The sequence below is a fragment of the Rhineura floridana genome, chromosome 11 (genome assembly GCF_030035675.1).
Source record: "Rhineura floridana isolate rRhiFlo1 chromosome 11, rRhiFlo1.hap2, whole genome shotgun sequence".
Classification (NCBI taxonomy): Eukaryota; Metazoa; Chordata; class Lepidosauria; order Squamata; family Rhineuridae; genus Rhineura; species Rhineura floridana.
In genome coordinates this window covers 9,871,351-9,892,476 of record NC_084490.1, presented here as the reverse complement: position 1 = coordinate 9,892,476, position 21,126 = coordinate 9,871,351, and the positions used below count along the sequence as shown (strand labels likewise).

The 21,126-nt window shown below is 42.0% G+C and overlaps 1 protein-coding gene across 1 annotated transcript; it reads left to right on the top strand.

Annotated features, from left to right (window-relative positions):
* Positions 1-473: 473 nt before the first annotated feature.
* Positions 474-17,374, top strand: LOC133367301 (vomeronasal type-2 receptor 26-like). The gene is made up of 6 exons (XM_061591401.1): positions 474-601; positions 3,271-3,562; positions 9,431-10,285; positions 13,379-13,606; positions 14,488-14,614; positions 16,473-17,374. Coding segments are annotated over exons 1-6 (2,406 nt in total). The 5' UTR covers positions 474-599.
* Positions 17,375-21,126: the final 3,752 nt, after the last annotated feature.

Below are 21,126 nucleotides of genomic sequence, written 5' to 3'. Positions count from 1 at the left end.
ACTGGGCTAACAAGGGGGGAAATCTACAGACATATGAAAAATATGTTTTCTTCTGCAGTGGAGAGAACCTGTGTGTAGGTGATTATCTTCCCTGTAATTATCAATTTTACCACATCTCTTACCTCCCTGGAGACTTCAGGTGGCCATTAGCAATTCTAGGTATTAAGACGAGAAGATGTGTTAAATATCTGCTGCATCTTTCAGGGGTAGGGCTACAGGGAGGCACCACCATCAGTCTTGTATCAAACACTCCACTCTTTACTGCCCTAGTTAAAACCTGCCACTTGAGCAGCCATTGAAATGAAGCTGTGCAAACCTGGGATGCTCTGATGATGATGAGTGAACTGGGAAACCGCTTTCTTGCAGGAAGATTTGTGTATAAGATGGTTATACTTGAACTGTTGATATTGGTGTTGCTTCCTGGGAGTGTTTGCAAGATTCCTACTGTTAAATGCATCATCACTGAGCCTATACCTATAGTTCATAAATATTATCAGTCAGGAGTCCTCACCGTTGCTGGCATAATTTCTCAGATCTATGTAATTTCTGATCCTGTATCTTTCACAAAACATCCATATCAGGAGCTAATTGATGACCTCATGTAAGTTGGATAATAAATGCCATGCCATGTCCTGGATTTTAGATGTAAAAAAAATTCCCTTTTGTGTTGTTGTTGTTTTTCTGGAAAAGCACCTATATGCATACAAATTACAGCAAAATTGCAGCATTCTATGTCAGCGGGAAGTATCCCATCACTTTGGACACTTGTGTGATCCATACTTGCTTGTTTTGAACAGTTCGAATGTACATTCATGTGATGTTACCTAAGGCTCCAATCCTAACTCCACTTCCCTGGGAGTCATTCAATAGGAGTTACTTCCGACTAGATATGGTTAGGACTGTGTGGTTAATTAGGAATAGTTATCACATGAATACAAATGCATTGAGGCGTAAGTATTAATGGCTACATTGTGCTGCTGTTTTGAAGTCAAAGGCCCACCGTGTGTGCCAAAGTTTCTTCACAATTATCTGGACTTGGCCACTTATTAGGAAGAAACATAGGAAGCTTCCTTATACTGAGTCAGACCATTGGTCCATGTTGACCATTGAGACTGATAGACAAATGGTCAAGGAGTAACTAATCTCTTTGAATGAGTTCAAATTTGCAGGGCCCAATGAACTGCATCCTAAAGTGTTGAAGGAACTGGCTGAAGAACTCTCGGAACCACTGTCTATTATCTTTGTGAAATCATGGAGGATGAGTGAAGTGCCAGATGACTGGAGGAGGACTAAGGTCCCTATCATTGAAAAGGGCAAAATGGAGGAACCTGGGTATGATAGAACAGTCAGTCTGACATCAATCCCTGGGAAAATTCTGTAGCAAATTGTAAAGTAGTCAATCTGCAAGCACCTTGAAAACAATACAATGACTACTAGAAGCCAACATGGATTTGTCAAGAACAAATCCTGCCAGATTCATCTCATTTTTTTTTGAATGGGTAACCTCCCTGAGAGACTGTGGAAATTCTGTAGACATAACATACTGTATCTCAGCTTCATCAAAGCTTTTGACAAAGTGCCCCATGATATTCTGATTAGCTAAATGTGGTCTGGATGGAACATCTATCAGGCGGATCCACAACTGACTGCATAATCATAATCAAAGAGTGCTTGTCAATGGTTCCTTCTCAAAGTGGGGGGAGGTAATGAGTGGGGTACAGCAGGGCTTGGTCCTGGGCCCAGTGCTCTTCAACATTATTATTATTGATGACTGGTATGAGGAGGTGGAGGGAACTCTTATCAAATTTGCAGATGATACAAAATTGGGAGGGATAGCTAATACCCTGGAGGACAGAAACAAAATTCAAAGTGATCTTGAGAGGCTGAAGCATTGGGCTGAAAACTACAGAAAGAAATTTAACGGGGATAAGTACAAAATTATACACCTAAGAAAGAGAAACTGAGTGCACACTTAAAAGATAGGGGATACTTAGCTCAGCAATACTACATGCAAGAAGGATCTTGGAATTGTTGTTGATCACAAGCTGAATATGAGCCAACAGGGTGATATGGTTGCAAAAAAGGCAAATGCTATTTTGGGCTGTATTAACAGAAGTATAGTTTCCAAATTGTGTGAAGTACTAGTTCCACTCTTTTCCACAGGAGCAGGTTCAAGGAAGGAAAAAAGGATGATCAGGGGACTGGAAACAAAGCCCTATAAGAAGAGACTGAAAGAACTGGACATGTTTAGCTTTTAGATGAGAAGACTGAGGGGAGAGATGATAGCACTTCTCAAGTTCTTGGAAGGTTGTCACACAGAGGAGGGCCAGGATCTCTTCTTGGTTGTCCCAGAGTGCAGGACACAGAAAAAGGGGCTCAAGTTTTAGGAAGCCAGAATTTGAAGGAACATCAGGAAAAAGTTCCTAACTTTTAGAGTGGTACGACAATGGAAACAACTACTCAGGGAGATGATTGTTTCTCCAACTCTGGAGACATTCAAGATGCAGCTGGACAGCCACCTGTCAGGCATGCTTTAAGTCTGATTCCTGCACTGAGCAGAGGGTTGGACTCACCAGCCTTAAAGGCCCATGTCAATTCTACTATTCTATCTAGTTCAGTGCAGTCTACACTGACTGGCAACAACTCTCTAGGATTTCAGGCAGGGACTCTCTCCCAGACCTATCTGGAGATGCCAGGGATTCAACCTGGGACATTCTGCATGCAAAGCAGATGCTTTTCTGCTGGTCTATGGCTGTTGCTCATTTGTCACTACAGTGTTATCAAACCTGTATTGAACTTTAATGTAGTTAATGCCAGCTTCTGAAGTAGTTGCACCGCATGTAGTGATGGGGATTATGATTTTCACAGTGGAACAACCCAATCTGATGCTTGAGAACAAGTTTGCTTGCCAATTGGAACACAACTCCTACCTGGATTATGCACATATCTGGATTTTGAAATGCATGTTTGGTGCCCCAAAGTGTGCAAAACATGCCTACTTTATGGAAAAGATGCATGTACCAGGAGGTCACTGGGAAGAGGATTTAATTGTTAAACCAGTCTGCAGATTGAAGTTCTGTGAGGGCAAAAGGGGTCTACTAACAACTCTGAGCACCCTTAAGAGACTACAGTGTCCATAATTCTTTGGAGAAAATGATGTCATTTTAAAGTGGTATGATACTGCTTTAGATGCACAGTGCAGATGGGGCCTGGAACAGGATGAGATTAGCTGTTCAGCCCATCCCGAACTGTATAAATTTGTCATTGCAGGTTGCTGACTCAGAACTATCAACACGTCCTGGCATTGATATTTGCTGTAAAGGAGATTACTGAAAATTCCCAGATTTTACCCAACATCACCCTTGGTTTCAACATCTATAATAATTATTTTAGTCCACGGCCTACCTATCTCGCCTCAATGGAGCTTCTCTCCACACCCGGCAAATTCATCCCTAATTATAAATCTGATCTGAATAATAACCTGGTAGCAGTAATTGGGGGACCTAATTCTGACATATTTCTCCACATGACAACCATCCTGGGCATCTACAAGATCCCACAGGTAAGTTTTGTGCACCCTGGAGGGGAGTTTCAAAAGTGAGCATAGCTTCCCTTGCCTTTTAGACATACTGTTGATGGATGGAGACAGAAATTCAAATGCAGAAAAGTAAAGGATCCTGGTCAAGAATCATGCTTCATTAGACCTTGTGGTATTAATCATAATCATTTAGTTTCTGCTGTGAGAAGAGAGAACAATCTCTTATGCTGTAAAGTTTCAGAGTCCTGATAGTAAGATCAAGTTATAAAACTTTACATGTACTGCACCATTTTGTGCTGCCTGCTTATGTCCATATCAGGGGGAATGATTCAGCCAAGCACTCTGCATAAAGGAGACTTTATGCCTGACACATAGGGCAGGGCACACTCTTCACTTGGTTTTTGTTCCAGATGGAGGAAGGGGTGGTCTGGAGATGGGAGAGTGGATGGTCAGACCACTTATTGGTGAACTTTAGACTTACGGCTTCGATTGCCCCTGAAGGGCTGGTGGAGATTACAATGGTTAACCCCCGATGACTAATGGATTCCTGAGTGCCCTGGAGGAGTTCCCAGTAGATAGAACAGGTGACACCTTTGAAGCCCTTGTCACTCTGTAGAACAGAGAGGCGCATTGGGCTCTTGATACGGTTGCCCTGAGCACCGTCTTCGACATTGTGGAGCCCAGTTTTTCACCTTGATATACCAGTGAACTAAAGGCAATGAAACAGGCTGAATGATCGCTAGAGAGCAAGTAGAGAAAGACATGCTATGAGGCTGATCAGGCACGAGGAAAACATCATAATCATGCCTACTGTGTGGTGGTGAGGGGGGTGAAGAAGTCCACTTCTCTGCCACCATTGCATCCTTGAGCAGCTATCCAGTGGAGCTTTTCTGTATTGTCAGGGGTCTGTTGACATCAACTCCAGGAAATGGAGTTTTAGACCCTTGGGAGTCCCCTGTGAATTGTTTCTAAGGTCCTTTGAGGGTAAAGTTGTTCACCTTGTAGCAAACTTGATGCCCAGTTAATACTTAATGTAGTCCAGAGTGAGGTGTCCAGTGCAATGTTTGCTGCAACCTTTTGGGATCGGTTTCAATTGATGAGGCTTGATGATGTGGACAAGGTGCTTGCAATGAAGTGGCCAGCAATGTGTCCTTATGACCCTTGCCCCACTTGGCTTATTAAAGCTTGCCGAGGGGGTTGACTGACTTGATCCAGGGTGTGGTCCATATTTCGTGGGAGAGAATGGTTCCAGGTGCCCTGAAAAAAGTGGTGATCTAACCACTCCTGAAAAAGCCAACCCTGAACCCATTGGTTTTTTGACAACTACCTCTGGGTCACAAATACTCCCTTTTTAGGGAAGAGTTGTGGCACAGCAATAGCACTTACTCTTTGATGAAACATCTGGGTTTCAATCTGGGTTAAGGCCTGGTTTGGGACTGAATCAGCCTTGGTCACCCTGATGGATGACCTTTATTGGGAGAAGGAGAGAGGGAGTGTGTCCCTGCTATTCTTACTAGATCTCTCAGCCGCTTTTGATACTATTGATCATGGTATCCTTCTGAACCAACTTGGTGAGATGGGTATCGGAGGCACTGTTTTACAGTGCTTCTGATCCTACCTCCAGGGTCATTTTCAGGGAATAGCATTGGGTGATTGTCTTTCAGCCCCCTGGCAGTTGTGCTGGTACTCAGGAGTACCATTTTGTCCCCAATGTTATTTAACATCTATATGAAGCCCTTGGCAGCAATCACCAGGAGATTTGGGATGTCAGCAGTATGCTGATGACACCCAGTTCTATTTCTCTGTAACATCTGAATCAAGAGAGGCTGTGCAAGCCCTCGGTGGTGGGCTGGATGAGGACCAATAAACTGAATCCTACCAAGATAGAGGTGCTGTGGATTGGTGGCTCCTGAGTTTGCATAGTTGGTCAGTTGCCTGCTTTGGATGGGGTCGTACTCCCTCTGAAAGGGCAGGTTTGTAGTCTGGGGGTACTCCTGGATCCATCTTTGTTGCTAGAGGCCCAGGTAACCTCAGTAGCCAGGAGTACCTTTTACTAGCTTCAGCTGGTAAAACAGGTATGGCTGTTTCTGGACTGGGATAGCCTTACCACTGTTGTCCATCCACTGGTAACTTCCAGATTGGATTACTGTAATGCACTCTATGTGGGGTTGCCCTTGAGGTTGGTCCAGATGCTGCAGCTAGTGCAAAATGTGGCAGCGTGACTGCTCACTGGGGCAGGGTATCGCCAACATGTCACCCGCTGCTGAAAGAATTGCACTGGCTACCCATTATCAGTCAGGGTGAGTTCAAGGTTCTAGTTTTGGTGTATAAAGCCCTATACAGCTTGGAACCAAGATACTTGACAGATCATCTTACCCCTTGTATACCCAGTCAATCACTGAGCTCTGCAGGTGAGGGCTTTATTAGGACATCCATTTGGCACAACATAGGAAGCAGAAAATTAGTGTAGAGGTACCTGCCCCCTATGGAATGTGCTCCTCTTAAATATTAGACGGGCATAATCTCTGTTATCTTTTTGGTGCTACTGAAGACCTTCCTCTTTCAACAAGCCTTTTAACTAGAGACCTTATTCCAGTCTGCTTGTGTGTTGGAATTGCTTTTTAAGATGTTTGGAAAGCTTTTTTTTAAAAAATGATATTTTTAAAGATGTTTCATTTTAATATATTTTAAAGTCTGTTTTTATGATGAGTTAGAGTGCTTTTAATGTTTTGTTTGCTGCCCTAGCCTATAGAGAGAGAGAGAGAGAGAGAGAGAGAGAGAGAAAGACAGTTTTGAAAGCACCAAACAGAACTTCACCCAAGCTTGCTCTGAATCCCTATAAGGATTCCATTAATCACCTAAAAATATATACACATAATTGTGATTAACAAAACAGAGGTTTTTATTGTATTACCAAAACATTTCGGCTTCTGCCTTCATCAGCTGCTAACATACAAATATATATACACACGTACCTATGGCATAATTCCCCAACCTGGTGCCCTTTGGATGTTGTTAGGATCCAACTCCCAAAAGACCCAGCCCAAAAAAAGAGATTTGGAGAAGACTGGGGTGTAGTCTGTGTCTTTGTAATGCCATTTTATGGCCTGAACTGGATATACATTTTGCTCATCATACCAGGGAGGTATAGATTTTAAGACTTGAAAGTATATACAAAAAAAAAAAACGCAAGAAGAGCAGTAAAGTGTCTTCAACAGTATGGTCAACATAGCTGGCTCACACTACTGGGGAAAACATAGCATTATAGATGTGTGCCCAATATCCAAAGGGAAGGAATTCCACAGAATACGTGCCACAATGCTCAAAGCTCTGCTTCCAGGTGGTCATGAAGTATACCTCAGGGACATGTTGCACTGTCAAAAGTGTCTCTTCCAAAGGCTGCTGTGACTGGGCATGTACATATAAGATGGCCTCTTAAATATGTTTTATAGATGATCAGCAAGACCCAGAGGTAGGTGGTGCACATTGTGACTGGTGGGGCAGAATCCATGGAGCCCACATATAGGTGGAGTAGATGGAGGCAGAGCCAATAACAGTAGAGCTGATAAATTCTTTTCCCTGCTGATTTCTACAATAGGAACACCGACACTAAGGAGGAGGAAGTCACCAGCCACTGCCCTAGACAGGCTGTAAATAAGAAATGAGGCAGATGGAGACTGTTTGAGGGCAGGATGAGGTTAATGTGGCAGTGCCTCATTTGCTGTAATGCACCAGCCTCCACTGGCAAGACCTTAAATCTAGGCACTAGCATATTGGCAGCCAGTTCACTGTGAATCTTTGTTCAAAAATATTCATTGAAAGCTCAGTTTAAAAACTAATTGATATCTTTACGAGAGGGAGTGGTCCCTGGCTGTCTGAAAGAAGCGGCGGTGAGACCACTCCTGAAAAAACCTTCCTTGGACCCAGAGGACTTTAACAACTATAGACCAGTGGCAAATGTTCCATTCTTGGGCAAGGTCTTGGAACGAGTGGTTGCTGACCAGCTCCAGGTGCTATTGGATGAAACCGATTATCTAGATACATTTCAGTCGGGTTTCAGACCTGGTTTTGGCACTGAGACGGCCTTGGTCGCCCTGTGTGATGACCTATATTGGGAGAGAGACAGAGGGAGTGTAACTCTGTTGATTCTCCTTGATCTCTCAGCGGCTTTTGATACCATCGACCATGGTATCCTTCTGGAGAGACTTGCGGAGTTGGGTGTTGGAGGCACTGCTTGGCAGTGGTTCCGCTCCTACTTGGCGGGCCGTCTCCAGAAGATAATACTTGGGGAACATTGCTCGACCCCGTGGGTTCTCCAATATGGGGTCCCGCAGGGTTCAGTCTTGTCTCCCATGCTCTTTAATATCTATATGAAGCCGTTGGGTGCAGTCATCCGGAGTTTTGGAGTGCGTTGTCATCAGTACGCTGATGACACGCAGCTCTTCTCCTTTTCATCTTCTTCAGGTGAGGCGATCGATGTGCTGAACCGTTGTCTGGACGCGACAATAGACTGGATGAGAACTAACAAACTGAGACTCAATCCGGATAAGACTGAGATGCTGCTGGTGGATGGTTTCTCTGGTCAGATGGTGGATACATACCCTGTCCTGGACGGGGTTACACTCCCCCTAAAGGATCGGGTTCATAGTTTGGGAGTCGTTTTAGACTCTTCCATATCACTCGAGGCCCATGTAGCCTCGGTGGCATGGAATGCGTTTTACCAACTTCGGTTGGTAGCCCAGCTACGTCCCTATCTGAGTAAGGAGGACCTTACATCAGTGGTTCATGCTCTGGTAACCTCACGTTTGGACTACTGCAATGCGCTCTACGTAGGGCTACCTCTGAAGACGGTTCGGAAGCTACAGCTAGTGCAAAATACGGCGGCCAGACTGCTAACAAGAACTAAGCGGTCTGAGCATATAACACCTGTTCTGGCTCGCCTGCACTGGCTTCCAATATGCTACCGGGCCAGATTCAAAGTGTTGGTATTAACCTATAAAGCCTTATACGGCGCGGGACCACGATACCTGCAGGAATGCCTCTCCCGTTATGAACCGGCTCATACACTACGGTCTACTACGAAGGCCCTCCTCTGGGTCCCGACCCATAGGGAGGCCCGGAGGGTAGTAACAAGATCTAGGGCCTTCTCAGTGGTGGCCCCCGAATTGTGGAATAGTCTCCCCGAGGAGGTACGCCTGGCGCCGACACTATTATCTTTTCGGCTCCAGGTTAAAACCTTTCTCTTCTCTGAGGCATTTTAATCTAAGTTATTTATGTAAATGTTGTAATTGGTATTTTAGATGATGTACTTTTATATTTGTTATATTGATCTTGTAATTTTATTATTGTATATATTTCTATGTTTGCTGCCCAGAGAGCTGTTTGCTAGTCAGGCGGGATATAAGCTGAATAAAATAAAATAAATAGAAATAAAATAGATGGGACCCTATTTGATGTTAACAGACAGGCATCACAATATAGCAAATAAAGGTAAAGGTAGAGGTGTCCCCACACTTGTAGTGCAAGTCGTTTCCGACTCTTAGGGTGATGTCTTGCGACGTTTACTAGGCAGACTGTATATATGGGGTGGGATTGCCAGTTCCTTCCCCGGCCTTTCTTTACTCCCCAGCATATGCCGGGTACTTATTTTACTGACCACAGATGGATGGAAGGCTGAGTGGACTTCGACCCCTTTTACCGGAGATTCGACTTCCTCCTTCCATTGGAATCGAACTCTGGCCATGAGCAGAGCTTCGGCTGCATTACAGCTGCTTACAACTCTGCGCCACGGAGGATCTATAATATAGCAAGTACGTCACCTCAAACAAAAACCCATATTGTTTTATTCCAGAAGTCTGTTTTCCCATCTTCTTTCTTTCTTTCCTTCATTAGCTCATATATGGCTCTGCTCCAGGGATCAATACCAAAAATCAAGCTGTTTTTTTCCACTGGATGTTTCCAAATGGGGACCATCAGTATAGGGGGATTCTCCAGATAATGCTTCATTTCAGATGGACGTGGATTGGGGTGATTTACCTTGATACTGGCAGTGCAGCAGAGACATTGCTACAGAATGTATTCCCCATGTTTACTCAGAGTGGTATCTGCTTTGACTTCATAGTAAAACTGCCAGATGTATTTTCCAGTAACATTGCTAGAGTGGTGGAGGAGGCACTTGAAATAATACAGGTCACCATGAAAAGCACAGCCAATACAGTGATCTTTCATGGAGAATTTCAGACCATGATAACTCTGAGAAATTTGCTTAAAATGTCAGAAATTGAGTATATACCAGTGAAGTCAAAGGTCTGGGTTATGACAGCTGAAGTGGATTTCACCTCACTTCCTCTTCAGAGGAGCTGGGACCTAGATTCCATCCATGGCGCTATGTCTATAACAATTCATTCAAAGGAGGTATCATCATTCCAGAAATTTGTTCAGATGAGGAACCCAATACTGGAAACAGAAGATGGTTTTCTGGGGGACTTCTGGCAACAGGCATTTAACTGTTTGTTGCCCAGCTCTGGTATAGGCAAGATAAGTGGCAATATCTGCACTGGGGAAGAGAAACTGGAGATTCTTCCTGGGTCTGTCTTTGAAACGAGCATGACGGCCCACAGCTACAGCATCTACAATGCAGTCTATGCTGTAGCACATGCTTTGCATGCAATGCATTCATCCATATCAAAACATAGAATAATGGTGAAAGGAGAAAGATGGGAGCTTCTGGATCAGCAGCCATGGCAGGTAATCTCCTGAGTGAACTAATGCAGAAGAACTCATCATATCTGTTGATGCAACAATACAGGTTCTAAACCATATGGAAAGTTTTCTCTGTACAAAGGCTGGAATTTTGTCTTCTAAGTCCTAGAGCTAGGTGAATAAGTGGACTTGGTTATGCCTGATGACTATAAACATATTTCTTCTTTCTTGTTTTCTGTCTTGGAATATCAGAAACAGTTTGTTTGATCTTCTTGCTTTGCTATTGTGGATTGTATTCAACTGAGGCCTACTCAGAATAGACCCATTGTGGCCTAAGTTAGACATGTCTATTAACTTCAATAGGTCTACTCTGAGTAGAACTAGCATTGAATAACATGCTATGGTGTTTCTCTTTGATTTAGACTGTCATTGTGTCATTTGTGCAGCATGGGGAGGAGAGGGTCTAAATCCTGCCTCACTTTATCCCTTTTCAGCTGTTCAGAAAGATTTTCATTTTTTTTCATTTTTGAAAAAAGCTTTCTGCTTGTGCCACCCCGACTGTTGGATTGGGAGCAGAGGGGACTGTGCACACAGCAACCATTCAACTTCCATTCTTTATTGCCTATAATTAGACTAGAATGAATGACGTTTGTGTGGACTTGTATGACTAGGGTTGCCATATTCCAGTTCCACATATCTGGGCAGGCTAATTTGCATATTATGCATAGTATGCAATATATTTGCATATTATTTGCATATTATGCATATTATTTGTATATTAATATTTGGATTGTCCAGTTGTTTTGTTTTTGTGCCTAGGAATTACCACCAAAAACTGGGGAAAGATGTGAGAAAACTTTTTTTAAAAGCAACATTTTCAGCCTTAAATGCCTAGACTCTAGTTTCCAACACTATGGAATATTTATTGATTGATTAAGAGGATTTATATCCTGCACTTCTGCTGTTAAAAGCAGAGCTAAGCACAGCTTACAAATATAATAAAACAATAAAAATGCACAATCAATATAAAAACATAATAAAAACACAAAATAGCACCAAACAAAGTAAGTCAGGGCAGCAGTATGGTGAACCATTACATATACGATATATTTCAGAGATGTGGTGGGTGGAGAAAAACAAGATGACAAAATGTTAGGAAAAGGAGACTTTCACACCACCTTCTCAGTTCTAAATACTATTGCAGCAAGTTTTACAAGTTCCTCCAGTATTCCACTGGTGCAGGCACTCAGACATTCAAAATATCTGTATGTTTCTTAGGTTTTATAAAAGCAGAACTTTGCTTAACTCAAAATTTCTTCTCCCTTTGATCAACCACATCTACACAGGTTCCACCTCCATACTCAGAATGAAACTGGGCCTGGCAGTGTGCAACAACCCCACACATACCTTGCTAATTAGATTACCAATGCCAGGATGTCTGTCTTATCGACTACTCTCCTGCTCCCCCCACCCACCCACCGGGCATCATGAAAGACCCAGTCCTGGGCTCAGAAAGAAAATAAATATCTGGTCCTCTTCAAAGTAGTGATAAGCCTCTTGTTTTAATTAAAATAACAATTATAAATTCTTGCTCTTATCACTAATGGGAGTTAATTATCTTGTATATGCTGCTGTTGCTTCTATGGTTGTAATGGAGTGAGGTTAAAGATAAGTGAAATGCAAACAGGAAAACAACAACACGAAAGGCAGTAACACTTTCCTAAATGCAACACCATACCAACCACAACAAGATTCCTATGAGTAAGGCAGAAAACTCAGCATCCCACAACCAGTCAGGATTCCTAACCAAAAACCAAAAATATGATAAATGAAGAAATATTTATATAAGCATGACTATCAAATATATTTATTATTTACACAAACTGTAAAGATATTTATAGTGCAATCCTAGGTTTATTTATTCAGAAGCAAGTCCCAGTGTATTCAGTGGGGCTTACTCAAACAGGGACAGAAATGCAACCTCAAGTGATAAGCAACTTCATTCACAAAACCCAAAATTCCGAATCATAAGACTCCATACACGCACACACTGCAGATGTATAAATACATACAGCCCATATAACAGTTTATTGTCAAACCAGTTGGTCATTGCAGAAAAATCAGTATTAGTTTTAAAGAAATCAGTATTAGTTTTCTACAGAATAAAAACTGTAATACCTAAGTAAGCCCTGCCTACTTGCTTTAAAATAGGACTGGAGAGGGGGAAGACAGAAAGAGTTAGAACACAAACACAATTCTTTTTTACATTCACTCCAAAGTCCCATTGATTTTCCGCACATTCATAACCATGTTTACTCAAAAGTAAGTCCTATTGAATTCAATGGAATTTACTCTGGGTATATGGGATTAGAATTGCTTTTACAAAAGCAAGTATTGGGAAGGTTTTCAAAACACTGCCCAGGATCTGACTCCTGCACATAAGAGGGAAAAAAACTGAAATGTATATACTTACCCAATTAATGAGATTTTCAGATAAACAGAGAGGAAACCACCATTTTCTGGCATTGCAATGAGGTTTTCTAGACACTGCATCAGGTCAATGAAACTGAAACACAACCCTGGCTTCACTGATTGGCTGCAATCCTGAAAGGGTGGGGTTAAAGCTATGAAGTGCTGTACTGTACAGTACTGTTTAAAGAAAGATTTAACAGTTGGGGGTGGCTGACATTTTTATGTATATCTCGAGAACCGGACCACCTAGAAACTTTTTTTTTTAAATTAAAGCTGAGAATCTGGGCCACCTAAGCGGCTAAACAGGCACCAGGTGGCATGCAAAGAATCCAGGCAATATGGCAACCCTAAGTATGACAGCCTACGGCTATAGCATTTTAAGGAATCAAAACGTGTATAGTTTTAGGTACACAAGAAGAGCATTTTAAACAGAAAAAAAACACTTTTTCTATTTTTCCAATGAAATGAGGAAATGCATTGGAGAAAAAAACACTGAGAAATTTTTGTCTTTCAAAAAATTATCACAAAACAAGACAGAATGAACCTCTGATTGAGCAACAAAACTAACAGGGGATGGAATATGTGAACTTTTAAAGAAATAATTAACTATAGATCAAAAGTATGTTTCCATCTCTTTTTACAACCTTATTCCCCCCCCCCATCTAGCTTCACCACTTTCTGAGAAGTGTCTCATTCAACAACAGTGCTGGAGAAAAGGTTTCCTTTGATCAAAATGGGGAATTGGTTTCTGGATTTGATATTATCAACTGGGTCACATTCCCAAACCAGTCCTTTCTTAGAGTCAAGGTTGGAAGGATAGATCCTCAGGCGCCCCCAGACAAACTGTTCACCATTTCGGAGGATGCCATCTTATGGCCCAGCAGGTTTAACCAGGTAGGATCCATCCTTCAAAATTCACACTTCTCCACATTTTGTGATGCAGTTCTCTAATGAAACAAAGTTTACAAGAATGCATAGTAGGGGAAAGTGTGCATAAGAATGAATATGTTAGTGAAAATAACATGCAAAATTGCATTATGATAGGATAAATTGTTTGCAAAAATGTATACTTTAGTCAACACTGTACACAAAAATGTATTTATGAAGAGAAATTCACACTAAAACGCAGAAACAAATCATGATGATTTTTTAAAAAAACAATAACTCACAATTGTATGCAGAACTGTGGAGAATTTAAGATTGAAGAAAAAATGAGAAACTGAGAGAACCGAAACTGACAGATACTTCCTTCCCTAGTTCCTTCACAATATTAACGATTTACTAACTATAGTAGAACCTTTAGGTGGAAATATGTAACACTCCATCCACATCCTCACTAAGCCATGGGAGCTCTTCACCTCACTTCACTGAAGTGATTTGCTTCCAACACCACTCCTGCCTAATCACTTCTTATTGTGCCCTGTCTCCCATGAGTCAAGGAAAAGGGAGAAGAGCTGGAGATTTAGGATGGGAATAGGAAATGTCCAGCCCAGGGACCAAACATAGCACTCCATATTTGGTCTCCGGGACTCTCCACATGCTACACCACCTACTCAGCCACACACCCTTTCCATAGGCACACCCTTCACAGTATCTGCTTGGATCTCCTCTTCCCTAGGCCCCTGCTCACTATTCACAAGTGGCCTCCAGAAAGTTGCCCCCAAAGGAAAGTGGCTCTTCAGCTGAAAAAGTTTCTGCCTTACAGCTTTACAGATACAACCTGGCGAAAACTTATTTTTTTGATTAAAACATGTTTCCCTTTCATACATGGACAGGTGTGTCCTGTTTCATTGTGTAATGACAAGTGTCAACCTGGTTATAGTAAGACCAAGCAGGAAGGGAAACCATTTTGCTGCTATGATTGCCTTCCATGTCCAGAAGGGAAGATTTCCGACAAAAAAGGTAAGGTGCTGTGGATAAAGTTTAACAAATGTGTTGGCTGTGATATAGTATTTGGACATCACTTATCGTTTAAATGTTAAGACGTTGTCACAGTTTAGGGGACAACATTTTCATTGATCCCTGAGGCATGTGAGAGTGTCTCTCTCCTTCAATCTCTCTAATATTGGAAGTTCCTGGCAGCTATCTTTCCCTATTGCTCTCAGATACCTTCGAGAGCCGCTGGATGCATGCAGTGGCGAAGAAAATAAACACCTTGGGGTTTTCCCTTGAAGTGCTGCGGAATTATGGGCTCGAGAAGACTCAGTTTTTGGTCATTCAAAGATTAATTGATATAGATTTGCAGTACTTAAGAAATGCAGCTAACAAACTCTGCTCCCCACTAATCTATAGGAACTTTGGCAATTATGGAATCACTGTAGCCCCCTATATGTTCTCACTGACCATTCCAAAATATAGGAGAGCATTTACTCGGTTTAACGTGCTCCCTTTGGCACTGTTGGAGGGCCGTTTCAACAAGATTCCAGTTAGTGAACGGTTATGTCTCTGTGGAGATGGTGCAGTGGAGTCTGTAGAACACGTTCTTCTATCCTATGGGCTATATAAAGAATACAGGAGCAGACTAATTTCCCCTTTGGTAACAGCTTTGCCTAAGGGCAATTCCGCCTATCTGGTGTCGACCTGTCTTGGTGATGTGTCATCTTATATCACTGCTAAAGTTGCAAAGTTTCTCCTTATTTCAATGCAAATTAGGAAAAAGTTGTTGTCATCCTGCTCTTTAAAGAATCGGGCTCTTGGAAGTATTGTAGCTCTGTATCCTAAATATACAAATCCTCCATCCTGTTTGTTTGCCTTTTCATGTCTTTTTTTTTTAATATCTGGTCTGCGACCATAATAATAAAATTCATTCATTCATATTGAAAGTTAAAAAGGTCATAAAAATGGGAATAGCAGTCAGAGTCTTTAAGAGCCTTTGCTTCTTTTATTAGCTACTTGCTTTATTAATTTACATTCCAAGAGCTTTTCCCAGATAATTTCTGGGGCTGAAAACACACACAAGGCTGAGAACTAAGATCTGGAGTTTGCTGCCACAAGATGAAGTGATGATCACCAACTTGGAGAGTTATAACAAGGGAATTGACAAACTCATGGCTGTTAGTATTACCTCCAGTAAAAGAGGCATTATGCCTCAAAATGCCAATGAATGGGGATCACAAGAAATAGAATGTTCTTCATATCCTGTTGATAGGCTTCTCAAAGGCATCTGGGTGGCCACTGTGAGAACAGAATGGGCCTTTTGTCTGCTTATCTTTTTATGTTCTTATTAATTTTGTTGGGCTTAACATGGAGGCTTGGAGCCTTAACAATCTTCTGTATTAATTAGTGCTTTGTTTTCATAATATTTTATTTTATGATGATGATGAGAAATGTTAAAAACCATTATTGGGCCAGGCACAAAACCTCAACAGGCATATAAAGGTGTCACAGAATGAGGATTGCTTTTCCAACACATTAAAATATGAGGATAGTAACTTCAGTGTTTCTGACCATAAAATGTTTTGGCAACATGACTCTCATCCTTAGTTTAAGGTATTGTTGCATTTTAATTTAGTTGTCTCAAACTATTGTTTCTTCTGTCTGAACTTGGCGGGGTGTTAAAGAGGCATAGAACCCAATAATATTTCTTCTATATTATCTTTCAAAGTCAAGGATATATCCTAGTATGCTACAAATACTGTATACATGCAAAAACAGACTGCATGCTTTTTACTCAAAAGTTAAGCCTGGCACCCATCATGCGAGGGGCTCTGCAATCCTGAGCTGGTATATCTTATGTGGATATGCACATTTTCTTTTCCAGACATGGATGACTGCTTTTTGTGCCCAGAAGATCATTACCCAAACAATGACCAGGACTTCTGCGTTCCAAAGTTTACGCATTTCCTATCCTATGAAGAACCTTTGGGGGTCAGTTTGGCCACATTGGCTCTTTCCTTTTCTTCCATCACAGTTATGGTGATAGGAACTTTCATGAAGCACCATGACACACCTATTGTCAAAGCCAACAACAGGAGACTTTCATACACTCTCCTCCTGTCCCTCCTGCTCTGCTTCCTTTGTGTTTTCCTATTCATTGGCCAGCCCAATATGGTGACATGTCTTCTTCGACAAACTGCTTTTGGCATCATCTTCTCTGTGGCTGTTTCTTGTATGTTGGCCAAAACCATCACAGTGATTCTAGCTTTCATGGCCACCAAACCAGGTTCCAAAATGAGGAAATGGTTGGGGGAAAAACTGGCTGCCTCTATTGTTATTTCATCCTTTCTTGTGCAAACTACTCTTTGTATTGGTTGGCTGGCAACCTCTCCACCATTTCCAGATGTTGATATGCATTCAGAAATAAATCAAATAATCGTACAATGTAATGAAGGGTCCAATGTAATGTTTTATTGTGTCTTGGGCTTTATGGGCTTCTTGGCTACTGTCAGTTTCAGTGTGGCTTTCCTAGCCAGGAAGTTACCAGATACTTTTAATGAAGCCAAATTTATTACGTTCAGCATGCTGTTGTTTTGCAGTGTCTGGTTGTCCTTTGTTCCAACTTACCTTAGCACCAAAGGAAAATACATGGTCGCTGTGGAGATCTTCTCCATCTTGTCATCTGGTGCAGGGCTACTGGGTTGCATCTTTTCCCCTAAATGCTACATTATCATGTTGAGACCTGATCTGAACAAAAAGGAGCAACTAGTAAAGAGAATATTTTGAACAAAGTTTCTGTGTCTTCTGGTGTGGCTTTTGTTTATTTATTTATTTATTAGATTTGTTAGTTGCCCATCTGGCTGGTTGTTCAGTCACTCTGAGCGACGTACACAAAAAAGCATACAAATACATTCACACAATAAAATCTCAGCACTTGAAAGCACTTGCTACAATTCTCCTCAGGATTCTCTTTCTACATGTCTTACACTAATGTAAAGGATTGTGAATTGGATCTGCACAAGTAGCACCATTTTGGGGTACAATGGAGGGCAGATATATTTGAATGATGACGACAATTCCTTTATAAAGCTCCATCAGTGTGTTTGGTAGTTTAGCACAGGGATGGCTAACTGATGTTCTGATCTGAGCTCCCAAGCAAAATCTCCTCCCGAAGCAAGATCCCACTGAATATTGTGGTTGCTACCAAAAAAAAAAAAAAATAGACAGTGCTAGGGTGTATTGAAAGGCATGTCAGTGTTTCTTATGTACATTCAGGCAAAAGTGTGTGTGCAGCAGTGTTGGCTGCATCCTTCAATGGCATGTGTTCCACAGAGAGATGATTGTGCATTTATCTCAGCAGTGGGGAACCTGTGGTTCTTCAGATGCTCCTTCTTGACCATTGGCCATACTGACAAGTTCTGATGGAAGCTGGGGAGTAACAACATCTGGAAGGCCAATGGAAATGGAAATGGACTGCCTTCAGGTCGATTCTGACTTATGGGCGACCCTATGAATAGGCTTTTCATGGTAAGCGGCATTCAGAGGGGAGTTACCATTGCCTTCCTCTGAGGCTGAGAGGCAGTGACTGGCCCAAGGTCACCCAGTGAGCTTCATGGCTGTGTGGGGATTCGAACCCTGGTCTCCCAGGTCATAGTCCAACACCTTAACCATTTCTACTTTATATAGCTGTTGAAAAGCATGAGGGATTTAGCATTGTGGTATTGAAAGCAATGATGCTGTGAGCTCAAGAAGAGGTACCTTCCCCAATGTCACCTGCTGGAACTGGCCCAGCAGGTAGGAGTGGAACTAACATATCACTGTGCTCCCTACACCCATCTAACAGTTGATCCAAGCATTGCTGAATGTTCAGGGAGAATCAACAGGGTTGCAATTTCTTTATCTCTCTCCTGACAGTGGTGGTCAAGGTGGTTTCAGTATCAAATGGCGTAGTTTAAATTTGGGGCTCTGCCCTTGAGATGAAAGGAACAAATTAAATTCTCTCCCCTGGTTATAGTATGTTGGAAAAGATATTAAGAAACCAACTGTCTTTTATGTATAAATACTATAGGGAGAATATTGGCTTAACAACCTTTTATAAGTGCAACAGAATGTTGCAGTATGGGATGCTGCTGTTCATAATTCTCTCTCTCCATCCACAAATTTCTATTTTGTCCCAACAATTAGTAAGGCTCATTTCTCAGCTTCCACTGACCTCAGGTAGCTGTCCAGCCATCAAATGTATTGTCAAGGACGTGTTTAATCTAGGGAATTCAGTTTTAGACCCTTTGAAAAACGCCTGTGAACCAGCTTGTGACTAGGATACATAAACGATTGTCTCACCCCTTACATACCCAATAGATCATGAGATCTGCCCCACACAAATTAGGAAGTGGACCTTTAGTGTGGTGGCATCTACACTTGGAATTCCCTTCTGATGAATATCAGACAGATGATGCCTCTGTCGTCTTTTTGGAGCTACTGAAGACCTTCCTCTTCCAAAAAGCCTTTTAAAGTCTCCATTTGTAAGTTACGCAATAAAAGGCAGAAATTTGCCCCCAGTGTTTTTTGCTGGAGTGTTTTTTGGGGCCTGGTGGTTTTTTGTTTGTTTCCAGAAGGAAAGTGGTAACCGGCTGAAATCTGGGGGCACTGTAAAGATTAAAATTTGTGACAATGTCCTAGAAGGATATTCTTTCAGGTCTACATATGTGTAAATTACACAATGAAAAGTGCAACAGGGACCAAATAGTGCCCCATAAGTCTTCATAAGTTTTTAAATGTTTCTATTGTCTTAATATACAGATCTTTTGTAAGGTTTTTAGATATGGAATTGTTTTTACTCATTTCAATTTGTAAAAATGAATTTATAGCTGCAGTTTGTTTTGTTTTAAAATTGCATATTTCTTTGTTGTAAATCCACCCAGGTAAGCGAATGTAAGAAATCAAATAAATAAATAAAATAATGCATAACTAAGTCAGCATCCCATAGTCACTGAACATGCCAAATCTTCATTGACCTGTTTTTACTTTGCTGTTCTACCTGGCTCTTACCCCCTGAACATATATGGTAATTCAGCAAAATCTGACGCTTACTGATGACTGTTGATACCTCCTTCTTTGGATGGTGCTTTTGGTTATATAAGCATTGCTATTTACAGCAAAGGGGGAAACAAACATCTAGGTCTGCTTACCTTTGCTATATACCAGGGGGTTTGGACCTGTGGTCCATGGATGGACTTCACGGGGTCCATAAATGAGGCATGGTTGTGCTGTGGGGTGCTGTAAGATACCATCTTGTCCCCAATGCAGTTTTACATCTATATGAAGCCCTTGCAGTGGTAATCAGGAGATTTGGGACAAGAATTCAGCAGTACACTGATGATACCCAGCTCTACTTCTCCATAACATCTGAATTAGGAGAAGTCATGCAAACTCTGGACCTCTGCCTGGACTCGGTGGTGGGCTGGATGAGGGCCAATAAACTGAGTCTGAATCCTTGCAAGACGGAGATGCTGTGGGTTGGTTGGTGGTTTCCGAGTTTGGATCATTGGTCAGTTGTCTGCTTTGGAAAGGATTGCACTCCCTCTGAAAGAGCAGGTTTGTAGTCTGGGGGTGCTCTTGGATTTATCTTTGTTGCTAGAGGCCCAGGTGACCTCAGTGGCTAGAACTGCCTTTTACGAGCTTTCGCTGGTAAGACAGCTGTGTCTGTTTCTGGACTGGGATAGCCCAGCCATTGTTGTTCATGCATTGGTAAACTCCAGGCTGGATTACTGTAATGCACTCTATGTGGGGCTGCCCATTGAGGTTGGTCAAGAAGCTGCAGCTGGTGCCAAATAAGGAGGCACAGCTGCCCACTGGGGCAGGGCATTGCCAACATGTCACTGGCTAATGCATGGGGCACCTTGCTGCTGCACACTTTCAGTGCTCATAGAGCAAGTCTCACCCTGGGGGTGACAGGCCTTGGGGAGGACCCATAAAAGACTTGTATATGATAGCTCCATTCCCTTCCCAGCTTTTGACATGTCCCAAAACCCAGGAGAAATGGAAACCAGCTCTGGAACTGTCATGGGCCCCTCAAAGAACCTTTGGAAAGATTGGGAGAAGGGGGTTACAAATATCACGGAGGGAGCTGGGGAAATCATTAGATAAATGTTTCCATAAATCTCTGGCAGCTCTGAGTCTGGTGAATCTAACAGTGCCCATGACCCCCCTGTGTCTATGATGAATGAAGGGGAACAATCACTGGCACCCAGCCCATACTTCGCTTGAGATAAGACACACTCTGTGTGAGAGAGACTGCTGGGAATTGTTTCAAGTTCACATAGAAAACAAAAGACATTGTCAGATCATTTATCTCTGCTCCTAGAATCCAATTTGTTTGGATACTTATTTGGACATTTGGATGGCAAATAGTGATCTGCATGTGTACATTAAGGTAGATGTACTGATCTTTGTTGTTAATATGGGCTGAATGGTTTTTTTTTCCTAACAGATTTGCAATAAAGAACAATTGAAAAGGATTGTATAGTAATTGATTATAG

Coding starts and splice junctions, on each gene's coding strand:
- LOC133367301 (XM_061591401.1), top strand. Junction 3,563..9,430: donor GCATCTACAAGATCCCACAG/GTAAGTTTTGTG, acceptor TTCCTTCATTAG/CTCATATATGGCTCTGCTCC. Junction 13,607..14,487: donor GGCCCAGCAGGTTTAACCAG/GTAGGATCCATC, acceptor ATACATGGACAG/GTGTGTCCTGTTTCATTGTG.